This window comes from Heterodontus francisci, chromosome 40 (genome assembly GCF_036365525.1).
Source record: "Heterodontus francisci isolate sHetFra1 chromosome 40, sHetFra1.hap1, whole genome shotgun sequence".
NCBI lineage: Eukaryota > Metazoa > Chordata > Chondrichthyes > Heterodontiformes > Heterodontidae > Heterodontus > Heterodontus francisci.
In genome coordinates, this window is record NC_090410.1 from 17,964,795 (window position 1) to 17,980,759 (window position 15,965).

A 15,965-nucleotide genomic window follows, 5' to 3' on the forward strand; every position below is an offset into this window, starting at 1 on the left:
CTCCATTTGTCAGTCTGTCAGCTCCTCCCCCTACCCCTTTTGTCAATCAGCCTATCAGCTCTTCCTCCTCCTCTCAGTCTGTCAGCTCCTCCCTCTACCCCTTTTGTCAATCAGCCTGTCAGCTCCTCCTCCTGTCAATCAGCTCCTCCTCCTGTCAATCAGCCTGTCAGCTCCTCCTCCTGGCAATCAGCCTGTCAGCTCCCCCTCCAACTGCTGTAATTATAGGGAATAGTGCAGATGCATATAAGGGGAAGCTAGACAAGCATATGATGGAGAAGGAAATAGAGGGTCACGATGATAGATTTATTTGAGGAAAGTTGGGAAGAGGCTCAAGTGGAGCATAAATGCTGGCAAAGACTGGTAGGGCTGAATGGCTTGTTTCCTTGTTGTCTTCTTTGGCTTGCTTGTCTCGAGAGACAATGGGTAAGTGCCTGGAGATGGTCAGTGGTTTGTGAAGCAGTGCCTGGAGTGGCTATAAAGGCCAATTCTAGAGTTACAGACTCTTCCACAGGTGTTGCAGATAAAATTGGTTGTCGGGGCTGTTACACAGTTGGCTGCCTCCTTGCGATTCTGTCTTTTTCCTGTATATCAAGCATAATGCTATGCAATCCCAAGCCTCTGGTCAATCAATCTGCTGCTTCCTTCTCTGCTCCATTTTCTTTCCTTCTTCAATCAGGATTTTGATTGCTTGCTACTGCCAGGTGTCCATTAGAATGAGAGATAATCTTATTGAAACATATAAGATCCTGAGGGGATAAAAACAAGAAATGCTGGAATCACTCAGCAGGTCTGGCAGCATCTGTGGAAAGAGAAGCAGAGTTAACGTTTTGGGTCAGTGACCCTTCTTCGGAACTGACAAATATTAGAAAAGTCACAGGTTATAAGCAAGTGAGGTGGGGGTGGGGCAAGAGATAACAAAGGAGAAGGTGTCGATTGGACAAGGCCACATGGCTGACCAAAAGGTCACGGAGCAAAGGCAAACAATATGTTAATGGTGTGTTGAAAGACCACGCATTAGTACAGATTAGGTGTTAATGCACTGAATATTGAACAGCAGCAAGTGCAAACCTGAAAAAAAAACAGTGGGTAAGACAACTGAACAAACTAAGATGAAATGAAATAAATGCAAAAAAAAAGATTGTAAAAAAAAATGTTAAAAAAAAAGAAGAAAAAATAACTAAAAATGAAAGTAAAATGGGGGGCTGTCATGCTCTGAGATTATTGAACTCAATGTTCAGTTCGACAGGCTATAGTGTGCCTAATCGGTAGATGAGATGCTGTTCCTCGAGCTTGCGTTGATGTTCATTGGAACACTGCAGCAATCCCAGGACAGAGATGTGAGCATGAGAGCAGGGGGGTGTTGAAATGGCAAGCAACCGGAAGCTCAGGGTCCTGCTTGCGGACTGAGCGGAGATGTTCCGCAAAGCGGTCACCCAGTCTGCGCTTGGTCTCCCCAATGTAGAGGAGACCACACTGTGAGCAGCGAATACAGTATACTACATTGAAAGAAGTACAAGTAAATCGCTACTTCACCTGAAAGGAGTGTTTGGGGCCTGGGATAGTGAGGAGAGAGGAGGTAAATGGGCAGGTATTACACCTCCTGCGATTGCAGGGGAAGGTGCCATGGGACGAGGACCAGGTGGTGGGGGTAATGGAGGAGTGGACCAGGGTGTCGCGGAGGGAACGATCCCTTCGGAATGCTGACAGGGGAAGGGAGGGGAAGATGCGACTGGTCGTGGCATCACGCTGGAGGTGGCGGAGGATGATCCTTTGGATATGGAGGCTGATGGGGTGGAAAGTGAGGACAAGGGGAACCCTGTCACAGTTCTGGGAGGGAGGGGAAGGGGTGAGGGTAGAGGTGCGGGGAATGGGCCGGACACGGTTGAGGGCCCTGTCAACCACAGTGGGGGGAAATCCTCGGTTGAGGAAAAAGGAGGTCATATCAGAAGCACCGTCATGGAAGGTAGCATCATCAGAGCAGATGCGTCGGAGACGGAGAAACTGGGAGAATGGAATGGAGTCCTTACAGGAGGTAGGGTGTGAAGAAGTGTAGTCAAGGTAGCTGTGGGAGTCGGTGGGCTTATAATGGATATCAGTAGACAACCTATCCCCAGAGATGGAGACAGAGAAGTCGAGGAAGGGAAGGGAAGTGTCAGAGATGGACCATTTAAAGGTGAGAGAAGGGTGGAAATTGGAAGCAAAGTTGATAAAGTTTTCCAGTTCGGGGCGGGCGCAGGAAACGGCACCGATACAGTCATCAATGTACCGAAAAAAGAGTTGGGGGAGGGGGCCTGAGTAGGACTGGAACAAAGAATGCTCGACATATCCCACAAAAAGACAGGCATAACTAGGACCCATGCGGGTACCCATAGCGACACCTTTTACTTGAAGGAAGTGCGTGGAGTTGAAGGAGAAGTTGTTCAATGTGAGAACAAGTTCAGCCAGGCGGAGGAGGGTGGTGGTGGATGGGGACTGGTTGGGCCTCTGTTCCAGGAAGAAGCGGAGAGCCCTCAAACCATCCTGGTGGGGGATGGAGGTCCAGAGTGAAGAGATGGAGCAATTGGACGTCCAGAGTGAAGAGGAGGCGGTTGGGACCAGGAAACTGGAAATTGTCAAAATGAAGTAGGGCGTCAGAAGAGTCACGGATGTAGGTGGGAAGAGACTGGACCAGCAGAAAAAAGATAGAGTCTAGATAGGAAGAAATAAGCTCAGTGGGGCAGGAGCAGGCTGACACAATGGGTCTGCCGGGACAGTCCCGTTTGTGGATTTTGGGAAGGAGGTAGAAGCGGGCTGTTCGGGGCTGCGGGACTATGAGGTTGGAAGCTGTAGAGGGAAGATCTCCAGAGGAGATGAGGTCAGTGACAGTCCTTTGGACGGTGGCTTGATGTTCGGTGGTGGGGTCATGGTCCAGAGGGGACTTGATAGAGTCTAATATTATTATATATACTATTGGAAAAAATTCTGAGGGACAGGATTAATCTCCACTTGGAGAGGCAGGGATTAACCAAGGATAGTTAGCATAGCTTTGTCAGGGGGAGATCATGTCGAAACATTTGATTGAATTTTTCGAGGAGGTGACTAGGTGTGTAGATGAGGGTAAAGCAGTTGATGTAGTCTACATGGACTTCAGTAAGGCTTTTGATAAGGTCCCATATGGGAGATTGGTTAAGAAGGTAAAAGCCCATGGAATCCAGGGTAATTTGGCAAATTGGATCCAAAATTGGCTTAGTGGCAAGAGGCAGAGGGTGATGGTCGAGGGTTGTTTTTGTGATTGGAAGCCTGTGACCAGTGGTGTACCACAGGGATCGGTGCTGGGGCCCTTGCTGTTTGTAGTGTACGTTAATGATTTAGATGTGAATATAGGAGATATGATCAGTAAGTTCGCAGATGACACCAAAATTGGTGGTGTCGTAAATAGTGAGGAGGAAAGCCTTAGATTACAGGAAAATATAGATGGGCTGGTAAGATGGGCAGAGCAGTGGCAAATGGAATTTAATCCTGAGAAGTCTGAGGTGATGCATTTTGGGAGGACTAACAAGGCAAGGGAATATACAGTGGGTGGTAGGACCCTAGGAAGTACAGAGGGTCAGAGGGACCTTGTCCATAGATCACTGAAGGCAGCAGCACAGGTAGATGAGGTGGTTAGGAAGGCATATGGGATACTTGCCTTTATTAGCTGAGGCATAGAATATAGGAGCAGGGAGGTTATGATGCAGCTGTATAAAACACTTGTTAGGCCACAGCTGGAGTACTTTGTACAGTTCTGGTCACCACACTACAGGAAGGATGTGATTGCACTGGAGAGGGTGCAGAGGAGATTCACCAGGATGTTGCCTGGGCTAGAGCATTTCAGCTATGGAGAGAGACTGGATAGGCTAGGGTTGTTTTCCTTAGAGCAGAGCAGGCTGAGGGAGGAACTGATTGAGGTATACAAAATTATGAGGGGCATTGATAGGTTAGATAGGAAGAAACTTTTTCCCTTAGCGGAGAGGTCAGTAACCAGGGGGCATAGATTTAAGGTAGGGACAGGAGGTTTAGAGGGGATTTGAGGAAAAAAAATTTCACCCAGAGAGTGGTTGGAATTTGGAATATACCACTGCCTGAAGGGGTGGTAGAGGCAGGAACTCTCACAACATTGAAGAAGTATTTAGATGAGCACTTGAAACGCCATAGCATACAAGGCTACTGCCCAAGTGCCGGAAAATGGGATTAGGATAGATAAGTGCTTGATGGCCAGCACGGACACGATGGGCCGAAGGGCCTGTTTCTGTGCTGTATAACTCTATGACTCTATGACTCTACAGCAGGAAGATGTTTCCTCTTGTGGGAGCGACTACAACATGGGAATACAGGTTAAGAATAAGAAATAGAAAGTGAGCTCCTCTCCTTGTCAGTCAGAGTTGCCTTGAATTAGACTCCTGGGAGTGAGGGCTCTCCACACACACCACCCCGCTACCCCCAACCCAACCAACCCTTGTTATCCCAGCTTCCTGTCTGATAGTGATGGACGGGGCTACCATTATTCCAGCTCCCTGTCTGAGGGTGAGGTGTGCCCGTTATTCCATAGCCTGTGAGTCAGATTAAGTAGCCTTGATGGAGAGCTGGGTGCTGAGGGTCAGGGAATGGGGGCTGGAGGCTGAGAGTCAGGAACTGGTTGTTGGTGGCTGGGACCTGGGGAGGTAGGGGTTAAGGGCAAAATATATTAAAGAAAAGGGGACAAAGACGTAAATGGAAGCGTTAGTCAGTACAGTGGAGTTTGTCACCTCGTGTGTGAGGTGACCTTGCCCATTATTAGTTGCAGTGAATAAGTCAGACACAGAGGAGTAAAACAATTAAAAAATGCCTCTTGAATGATTCAACACTTGAAATGACGACAGCAGGAAGCGTAATTAGATTAATAGACGATAGGAAGTGTGATCCCTGGTGCTCGGGTCAAGGATGTCACAGAGCGGCTGCAAGACATTCTGAAGAGGGAGGGTAAACAGTCAGAGGTCGTGGTACACATTGGTACCAACGACATAGGTAGAAAAAGGGACAAGGTCCTGTAACAAGAATTTAGGAAGCTAGGTAGCAGATTAAAAAGCAGGACCTCAAAGGTTGTAATCTCTGGATTACTCCCGGTGCCACGTGCTAGTGAGGATAGAAACAGGAGGATAGAGCAGATGAATGCGTGGCTGAAGACATGGTGCAGGAGGGAGGGCTTTAGTTTCCTGGATCACTGGGTCTGTTTCAGGCACAGGTGGGACCTGTACAAGTCGGACGGGTTGCACCTGAACCGGAACAGGACCAACATCCTTGCAGGGAAGTTTGCTAGTTCTGTTGGGGAGGGTTTAAACTAACTTGGCAGGAGGATGGGATACAGGAGGGGGTGATGCACAGCCAAATAAAGAAGCGAAATGAAGTCAGTCTGGAAAGCAGAGCAAATATAGACCTGTTAAGGCACAAGCGAACAATGCAAGGCTAGATTGCATCTATTTTGACGTAAGGAGTCTTACAAGTAAGTCAGATGAATTGAGGGCGTTGATTAACACATGGGAATGATATTATTGCAATCACAGAGACAAGGTTGAGGGAGGGGCAGGACTGGCAGTTCAATATTCCAGGGTATTGAATCTTCAGGCATGACTGGGGGGGGAGGGTGAAAGAGGAGGTGGCATTGCACTACTGATCAAGGAGTCAATTACTGCAGTAAGGAGGGATGATATCTTAGAAGGTTCCTCAAATGAGGCCATATGGGTAGAACTTAAAAACAAAAAGAGGGCAATCACTTGGCTGGGAGCGTACTACAGGCTTCCAAACAGTCAGGGAGAGATAGAGGAGCAGATATGTAGGCAAATCTCAGAGAAATGTAAAAATAATAGGATAATAATAATAGGAGATTTCAACTTCCCCAGTATTAACTGGGATAGTCTTGGCGCAAAAGGCTTAAAGGGGGTGGAATTCGTAAAGTGCATCCAGATGAGCTTTTTGAGCCAGTACGTAGAAAGTCCAACAAGAGAAGGGGCAGTACTGGACCTAATCCTAGGGAATGAAGCCAGACAAGTGGTAGAAGTGTCAGTGGGGGAGCATTTCGGGGATAGTGACCATAACTCTGTAAGATTTAAGGTAGTTATGGAAAAGGACAAAGGTGGACCGGAAATAAAGGTACTGAATTGGGGAAAGGCCGATTTCAATATGATAAAACAGGATCTGCCCAAAGTGAACTGAGAGCAGCTACTTGTAGCAAAGACTACATCAGACCAGTGGGAGTCATTCAAAAAGGAAATAGTGAGAGTTCAGGGCCAACATCTTCCCATAAAGGTGAAGGGTGGGACCAACAAGTCCAGGGATGTCATGGGATAGAGAGGATTGGATAAGGAAAAAAAGGAGCCTTATGGCAGATTCGGAGGGCTGAAAACAGCGGAGGCCCTAGAGGAGTATAGAATGTGTAGGGCGTTACTTAAAAAAGTAATTAGGAGAGCGAAGAGGGGGCATGAGAAAACACAGGCGGGCAAGGTAAAGGAAAATCCCAAGGCGTTTTATAAGTATATTAAGGGCAAGAGGATAACCAGGGAAAGAGTAGGGCCCATGAGGGACCAAAGTGTGTGTGGAGCCAGCGGAAGTAGGTGAGATCTTAAATGATTACTTTTCATCTGTGTTCATTATAGAGAAGGACGATGTAGGTGTAGAGATCAGGGAGGGAGATTGAGATGTACTTGAACAAATTAGCATTGAAAGGGAGGAGTTATTAACGGTTTTAGCGGGCTTAAAACCCCAGGCCCAGATGAGATGTATCCCAGGCTGCTATGTGAGGCAAGCGAGGAGATTGCAGGGGCTCTGACACAAATTTTCAAATCCTCTCTGGCCACAGGAGAGGTGCCAGAGGACTGGAGGACAGCTAATGTGGTACCATTATTCAAGAAGGTAGCAGGGACAAACCAGGTAATTGCAGGCCGGTGAGTCTAACATCAGTGGTAGGGAAACTATTGGAAAAAAATCTGAGGGTCAGGATTAATCTCCATTTGGAGAGGCAGGGATTAATCAAGGATAGTCAGCATGGTTTTGTCAGGGGGAGATCGTTTTTTAAAATTCATTTATGGGATGTGGGCATCGCTGGCTAGGCCAGCATTTATTGCCCATCCCTAATCCCTTCAGAAGGTGGTGGTGAGCTGCCTTCTTGAACCGTTGCAGTCCATTTGGGGTAGGTACCCTCACAGTGCTGTTAGGACGGGAGTTCCAGGATTTTGTCCCAGCGACAGTGAAGGAACGGCGATATAGTTCCAAGTCAGGATGGTGTGTGACTTGGAGGGGAACTTGCAGGTGGTGGTGTTCCCATGTCTTTGCTGCCCTTGTCCTTCTAGTTGGTAGAGGTCACGGGTTTGGAAGGTGCTGCCTAAGAAGCCTTGGTGCATTGCTGCAGTGCATCATGTAGATGGTACACACTGCTGCCACTGTGCGTCGGTCGTGGAGGGAGCGAATGTTTGTAGATGAGGTGCCAATCAAGCGGGCTGCTTTGTCCTGGATGGTGTCGAGCTTCTTGAGTGTTGTTGAAGCTGCACCCATCCAGGCAAGTGGAGAGTATTCCATCTCACTCCTGACTTGTGCTTTGTCAATGATGGACAGGCTTTGGGGAGTCAGGAGGTTAGTTACTGACTGCAGGATTCCTAGCCTCTGACCTGCTCTTGTAGCCAAGGTATTTATATGGCTACTCCATTTCAGTTTCTGGTTAATGGTAGCCTCTAGGATGTTGATAGTGGGGGATTCAGAGATGGTAATGCCATTGAATGTCATGGGGAGATGGTTAGATTCTCTCTTGTTGGAGATGGTCATTGCCTGGCACTTGTGTGACGCGAATGTTACTTGCCACTTATCAGCCCAAGCCTGGATATTGTCCAGGTCTTGCTGCATTTCTACATGGACTGCTTCAGTATCTGAGGAGTCATGAATGGTGCTGAACATTGTGCAATCATCAGCGAACATCCCCACTTCTGACCTGATGATTGAAGGAAGGTCATTGATGAAGCAGCTGAAGATGGCTGGGCCTGGGACACTACCCTGAGGAATTCCTGCAGTGATGTTCTGGAGCTCAGATGATTGACCTCCAACAACCACAACCATCTTCCTTTGCGCTAGGTATGACTCCAGCCAGCGGAGGGTTTTCCCCCTCATTCCCAATGACCTCGGTTTTGCTGGGCTCCTTGAAGCCATACTCCGTCAAATGCTGCCTTGATGTCGAGGGCAGTCACTCTCACCTCACCTCTTGAGTTCAGCTCTTTTGTCCATGTTTGAGCCAAGGCTGTAATGAGGCCAGGAGCTGAGTGGCCCTGGCGGAACCCAAACTGAGCGGCACTGTGCAGGTTATTGCTAAGCAAGTGCTGCTTGATGGAACTGTTGATGACACCTTCCATCACTTTACTGATGATTGAGAGTAGGCTGATGGGGTGGTAATTGGCCAGGTTGGACTTGTCCTGCTTTTTGTGTACAGGACATACCTGGGCAATTTTCCACATTGCAGGGTGGATGCAGGGTTGTAGCTGTACTGGAACAGCTTGACTAGGGGCGCGGCAAGTTCTGGAGCACAGGTCTTCAGTACTATTTCTGGAATATTGTCAGGGCCCATAGCCTTTGCAGTATCCAGTGCCTTCAGTCGTTTCTTGATATCACGTGGAGTGAATCGAATTGGCTGAAGTCTGGCATTTGTGATGCTGGGGACTTCAGGAGGAGGCCGAGATGGATCATCAACTCTGCACTTCTGGCTGAAGATTGTTGCAAATGCTTCAGCCTTATCTTTCGCACTGATGTGCTGGGCTCCCCCATCATTGAGGATGGGGATATTTGTGGAGCCACCTCCTCCAGTTAGTTGTTTAATTGTCCACGACCATTCACGGCTGGATGTGGCAGGACTGCAGAGCTTAGGTCTGATCCGTTGGTTATGGGATCGCTTAGCTCTGTCTATCGCATGCTGCTTACGCAGTTTGGTACGCGCAGATAGTCCTGTGTTGTAGCTTCACCAGGCTGACACCTCATTTTGAGGTATGCCTGGTGCTGCTCCTGGCATGCCCTCCTGCACTCTTCATTGAACCAGGGTTGGTCTCCTGGCTTGTTGGTAATGGTAGAGTGGGAGATATGCCGGGCCATGAGGTTACAGATTGTGGTCGAGTACAATTCTGCTGCTGCTGATGGCCCACAGCGCCTCATGGATGCCCAGTTTTGCATTGCTAGATCTGCTCGAAATCTATCCCAATTAGCACAGTGCTTCCTCCAAGTGCTGTTCAACATGGATGAGTACTGACTCATCAGCTGAGGGAGGATGGTAGGTGGTAATCAGCAGGAGGATTCCTTGTCCATATTTGACTTGATGCCATGAGACTTCATGGGGTCCAGAGTCGATGTTGAGGACTCCCAGGGCAACTCCCTCCCTACTGTATACCACTGTGCCACCACCTCTGCTGGGTCTGTCCTGCCGGTGGGACAGGACATACCCGGGGATGTTAATGGCAGTGTGTGGGACATTGTCTGTAAGGTATGATTCGTGAGTATGACTATGTCAGGCTGTTGCTAGACTAGTTTGTGGGACGGCTCTCCCAACTTTGGCATAAGGCCCCAGATGTTAGTAAGGAGGACTTTGAAGGGTCGACAGTGCTGGGTTTTGCCGTTGTCGTTTTTCCAGTGCCTAGGTCGATGCCGGGTGGTCCGTCCGGTTTCATTCCTTTTTATTGACTTCATAGCGGTTAGATACAACTGAGTGGCTTGCTGGGCCATTTCAGAGGGCATTTAAGAGTTAACCACATTGCTGTGGGTCTGGAGTCACATGTAGGCCAGACCAGGTAAGGACAGCAGATTTCCTTCCCTAAAGGACATTTGTGAACCAGATGGGTTTTTACAACAATCGACAATGGTTTCATGGCCATCATTAGACTAGCTTTTTAATTCCAGATTTATTAATTGAATTCAAATTCCACCTTCTGCTGTGGTGGGATTTGAACCCATGTCCCCAGAACAATACCCTGGGTCTCTGGGTTACCAGTCCAGTGACAATATCACTACGCCACCGCCTCCCCTCATATCTAACAAATTTGATTTCATTTTTCAAGGAGGTGACTAGATGTGTAGATGAGGGTAAAGCAGTTGATGTAGTCTACATGGACTTCAGTAAGGCTTTTGATAAGGTCCCGCATGGGAGATTGGTCAAGAAGGTAAGAGCCCATGGGATCCAGGGCATTTTGGCATACTGGATCCAAAATTGGCTTAGTGGCAGGAGGCAGAGGACAATGGTCGAAGGTGTTTTTTGCGATTGGAAGCCTGTGACCAGGGGTGTACCGCAGGGTTCGTTACTGGGACCCTTGCTGTTGTAGTGTACATTAATGATTTAGACATGAATATAGGAGGTATGATCAGTAAGTTCGCAGATGACAGCAAAATTGGTGGTGTCGTAAATAGTGAGGAGGAAAGCCTTAGATTACAGGATGATATAGATGGGCAGAGCAGTGGCAAATGGAATTTAATCCTGAGAAGTGTGAGGTGATGCACTTTGGGAGGACTAACAAGGCAAGGGAATATACAATGAATGGTAGGACCCTAGGAAGTACAGAGGGTCAGAGGGACTTTGGTGTACTTGACAATAGATCACTGAAGGCAGCAGCACAGGTAGATGAGGTGGTGAGGAAGGCATATGGGATGCTTGCCTTTATTAGCCGAGGCATAGAATATAAGAGAAGGGATGTTATGATCTTTTGGGCCTCCTTATCTCGAGAGATATCGAATATAAGAGAAGGGATGTTATGATGGAGCTGTATAAAATGCTAGTTAGGCCACAGCTGGAGTACTGTGTACAGTTCTGGTCATCGCGCTATAGAAAGGATGTGATTGGACTGGAGAGGGTGCAGAGGAGATTCACCAGGATGTTGCCTGGGCTGGAGCATTTCAGCTATGAAGAGAGACTGGATACACGTGGGTTGTTTTCCTTGGAGCAGAGAAGGTTGAGGGGGGACCTGATTGAGGTATACAAAATTATGAGGGGCATTGATAGGATAGATCTGAAGAAACCTTTTCCCTTAGCGGAGGTGTCAATAACCAGGGGGCATAGATTTAAAGTAAGGGCAGGAGGTTTAGAGGGGATTTGAGGAAAACAATTTTCACCCAGAGGGTGGTTGGAATCTGAAACGCACTGACAGAAGGAGTGGTAGAGGCAGGAACACTCACAACATTTAAGAAGTATTTAGATGAGCACTTGAAACGCCATAGCATACAAGGCTATGGGCCAAGTGCTGGAAAATGAGATTAGAATAGATAGGTGGTGCTAGATGGCTGGCATGGACACGATGGGCCGAAGAGCCTCTATCTGTACTATATAACTCTGACTCTATCATGATTACATGAGTCTACCCGATTCTGATCTCTATTAGTGGATCTTGACAATGCATAGGAACAGACAATGATGGACACTGGGAATCTTATATCTCCTGCCAATATCCCTTCATAATTCATTCACTAATCCTGGGTACGTTCAGGATCCAGAGATTCCCAGGATTATCTGCCTGCAATCTTGTGAAACTGTCACACTCTGACATGGAGTAAATTGAAGAATATGGTGTCATGCTAGGCCTGCCAAGAATGAGGCACATCAATTTTGTCATGAACATTGATTTTTAACCATTACTGGAGCGAGGAAATGACTTGTTAACCAGATCAGCCGTGGCTGGAAAAAAACATTTACATACTAACAGACATCGAAGGTGAGGAAGCGCATTCCAGGGCCTGCTAAGAAGGATACAATCCAAAAGGGGCAGGATTGGTTAAACCAGCTGGTCACATGAATAACTGGCTGTTCCAGGGTTTTCTTTTGAACTGGCCACAAAGAGTTTGAATTCAGAAGGACTATTTGCTCCTGGACTGAGAAAATCTCTCCTGTCTGCTCCCATCTCTTTCTCACAAACCTCTGAATCCATTGAAGACACATGAACCCCAAGAGAGAAAAGTCTCCTACAGCGAACAAGGTTTAAGAAGAATACCGTGCCCCACTGAAAAGCAAGATCTACCTCCAATCAAGGACTCTACAGTGAGCTCGAAGAACCGTAACAAAAACTCTTCAGTCAAATTTTTCCACCTTATTTTCCTTCTGCTCTTTTCTGTCTCTATTTGCATGTGTGTATCGTGTACGCATGATAGCGTGGGCCCATCGTGTATCTGTAGGCATCAACTGAATTAGAGTTTCAGTTCGAGTTTAATAAATTTCAACTTTTCTTCTTTAAACCTAAGAAAACCTGTTTGGTGTTGGTTTCTTTGCCTTATAATTGGAAAGCGGTGAACAAGGATTCACTAAACATTGTGTTTAAAAATAAACCCTGTTACGGTAAGACCAGGTGAAGGCTGAGAGGACCCCTTGACACTTTCCTCACCGGGTCGTAACAATGGTCTCTCTCTCTCTTTCTCTCTCTGTTTTTCTCTCTCAGCCTCTCTCTCTTCATCTCTCTCTGTCTATTCCAATATTTTCCTGGCCGGCCTTACACCTTCCACACTCCCTAAACGTGAGATCATCTGAAACTCTGCTGTCCATGCCCCAACTCGCACAAGTCCCGTTCACCCATCACCCCCATGCTCGTTGAGCTACATTGGCTTCTGACCTGGCAACGCCTCGATTTTAAAATTCCCATCCTTGTTTTCAAATGCCTCCAAGGCCTTGCCCCTCCCTATCTCTGTAATCTCCTCCAGCCCCACAACCCTCCGTGATCTCTGCGCTCCTCCAATTCTGACCTTTTGAGCATCAACGATGTTCATCGCCCCAATATTGGCGACCGTGCCTTCAGCTGCCTTGGCCCTAAGCTCTGGAATTCCCTCCCTAAACCTCTCCACCTCTCTCTCTCCTCCTTTAAGATGCTCCTTAAAACCTACCTCTTTGACCAACCATTTGGCCAACTATCCTGATATCTCCTTATGTGGCTCAGTGACAAATTTTGTCTGATAACATTAAGCTACATTAGAGGCACTACATAAATGTAAAGTTGTTGTTGTGTTTCTCTTTCTTTCTGTCTTTTCTTTCCCGTTTGTTAGAGGTATGGTATGGAGGGAGATAGTGGAAGCTGGGGAGAAGTGGGGCGGGAAAAACAGTGGTGGGGAGATGGGTGGCTGTAGTGAGATTGGGGAGGGTGGGAGATGGGGAAGCTTGTGGGAGATGGGGGAGATGGGGGAGAGGTGGGAAGTTGGGTGTTGGGAGGCAGTGGTCAGAGATGGGGGAGGGTGGGGAGATGGTGGGGGTGGGATGGGGGAGGGTGGAGAAATGGGGGGTGGTATAGGGGAGGGTGGGAGATGGGGTTTTGGAATGGGGAATGGTGGGGTGGGGGGGGGTAGGATGGGGGCGGGTGGAGAGATGGGGGTGTGTGGTTATAATACAGGAAAGAGCCACCAACGTTAGCAGACTACATTTTGGGGTGGAAGTTGCGGGAATCTGTGACACTCAGCAGCTCCCGTCTGATCCCCTTCTCCTCCATGTGTAGTTCCCTCCCTCACCTCCGCATCCACTCTACCCTTCACCATCACTGCTCCTTGCTCTTCTACCAACTAACTAATGACTCCTCCACCCATCATGCCAGTACTACCCCTTTGAAATGCTGTCCAGTTTGTCCCACTTGCCTGCTTTTTCCCAACAGCCCTGCAAATTTTCCCCTTTTGAATTTCCTTTTGAATGTCACTATTGAATCTGTCTTTCATTGGCCTTTCAGGCAGTGCATTCCAGATCATAACAACTCACTTTGCCAATGAACTTAAATCTGTGCCCTTCGGTTACTGACCCTCCAGCCTTGTGTAAACAGCCTCTCCTTATTTATTCAAAACCCCTCATAATGTGCAAGAATGCACTCTGTATAAGGTGGGAAGGACCCAGCAAGGCCCCCCCCCCCACCTCTCCACTTAACCCCCCCCCCTCCCCCAAGTTCCGTCTCGCACCCCAGTCAGAACAATATTAGTGGGTGATTTGTGCCTTTGTTTTCAGCCTGCTTCCTGGCTCTTTTTTCTCTTCTTTCAAGCGACTTTCAGGATATTGTTGCAGTTTTCTCATTTGTTGTCAATCCTTCATGTTTCCCTCTCTCCGCACCCAGCTTTAGTTCCTCAGACACTCTCTGTGCAACATAGGAACAGGAAGAGTCCATTCAGCCCCTTGAGCCTGTTCTGCCATTCATTGAGATGATGGCTGATCTGTGACCGACCTCCACATGCCTGCCTTTTCCCCACATCCCTTAATACTTTAGAATAACAAAAATCTATCAATCACAGGGTTAAAATTAACAATTGATCTAGCATTAATTGCCATTTGCGAAAGGTAGTTCCAAACCTCTACCACCTTCTGTGTGTAAAAGTGTTTCCTAATTTTGCTCCTGAAAAATCTGACTCTAATTTGTCAACTATGGCCCCCTAGTCGCAGACTTCCCAACTAGCAGAAATAATTTTTCCTCTAACTACCCTATTTGTTCCCCTTAATTCCTTGAAAACTTAACCTTCTAAATTCAAGGGAATACAACTCTCGTAATTTAATCAAGGCAAAACACTGCGGTTGCTGGAAATCGGGAATAAAAACAGAAAGTGTTGGAAAGAAACAAATTTAATGTTTCAGGTCTGTCACCTTTCATCAGAACCCATCCTTCCATCCTTCGTGTTTCGAATCCACCCAGGATTACAGGTATCTCCAAGATATACAACGTTTCTCAGCCTGCTGAACTCGCTGCATCCTGAGATCCACACTCAGTGCTATGCATTGCCACATGTACACACTCGCCCTCTCTCTCAGCAACGCCTACTCACTGTGTCTCAAAGCTGTCCTGCTCCGCAGTTTCATTTCATCCTCTATCTTATCCGATGCATTAACAAAAAACTTTTTCCCTTCCTCTAGGTGTTGAGGAACGCAAGCTCCAACAGCTCATGGGTACCAACCCCCTTCCAGATCTCCCTTCCCCTTCACTTCCCTCTGACCCCATCCCTTCTTTTAATCTCATACCATGTTGTGTATTCACAATCCCCTCTGACATTCCCCTTGTAATTTAACTCTTGGAGTCCAGATATCATTCTAGTAAATCGACACTGCACTCCCTCCAAGGCCAAGGTGTGGTGACCAGAACTGCTCACAGTAAGTCCAGATGTGATCTAATCAGGGCTTTGAATAGCTGACCTCTACTCCCTGGCATTTCAGTCCTCTGGATATAAAGGCCAGCATTCCATTCGTAACATTTTAATGATCTATTTACCTGGTCCTCCGAGTCTCTGTGGACCTCCACTGTTTCTAGCTTTTCACCATTTAGAAGGTCCCCCATTCTATCCTTTTTAGGTCTAAAGTTGATGACTTCACATTTGTCTACATTGAAATCAATTTCACACATTCACTTCATTTATCAATATCTGTTTGTCGTGTTCCATTTACACTGCTTACAATGCCGCCTATCTCAGTGTCATTGTCAAATTTGGATATGTGGCTTTCTGACCCTCTGTCTAAATCGTTAATACAATAAATAGCTGAGGCCCCAACACAGATCCTGTGAAACCTGCCTATTTGAGTACCTGCCCATTTTCCCTACTCTCTCCCTCCTGCGACTCAAACAATTTCCTCACCAGGTCAATAATTTGCCTTCAATTCCATGAGCTTCAGCTTTAGCTGACAGTCTCTTATGAGGGACTTTATCAAATGCCTTCTGGAAGTCCATATAAACAACATCCATAGACATTTCCCTTCCACTACGTTCGTCACCTCTTCAAAAGGAGTGCTGCACTGTTGGAGGTGCTGTTTTTCGGATGAGGAGTTAAATAGAGGGCCCATCCGTCCTCTCAGGTGAACATGGCACTATTTTGAAGAAAGGCAGGGCAGTTCTCCCTGGTGCCCTGATCAATATTCATCCCTCAACCAAAATCATTTTTTAAAAAATCATATTCCGCTCATTATCAAGTTGTGGTTATGAGAGCTTGCTATGCACAATTTGATGCCGCTTTTCCTACATTGCAACAGT

At 47.2% G+C, this 15,965-nt stretch overlaps 1 protein-coding gene across 1 annotated transcript in view; it reads right to left on the reverse strand.

Annotated features, from left to right (window-relative positions):
• LOC137353176 (inositol-trisphosphate 3-kinase A-like) overlaps positions 1-15,686 on the reverse strand; it is a 105,729-nt gene extending 90,043 nt beyond the window's left edge. Inside the window, exons 1-2 of the mRNA XM_068019223.1 lie at positions 15,590-15,686; positions 15,213-15,319 (exon numbers count right to left, since the gene is read on the reverse strand). Coding sequence (XP_067875324.1) covers positions 15,213-15,319; positions 15,590-15,686 — 204 coding nt within the window. The remainder of the gene's footprint in view (positions 1-15,212; positions 15,320-15,589) is intronic.
• Positions 15,687-15,965: the final 279 nt, after the last annotated feature.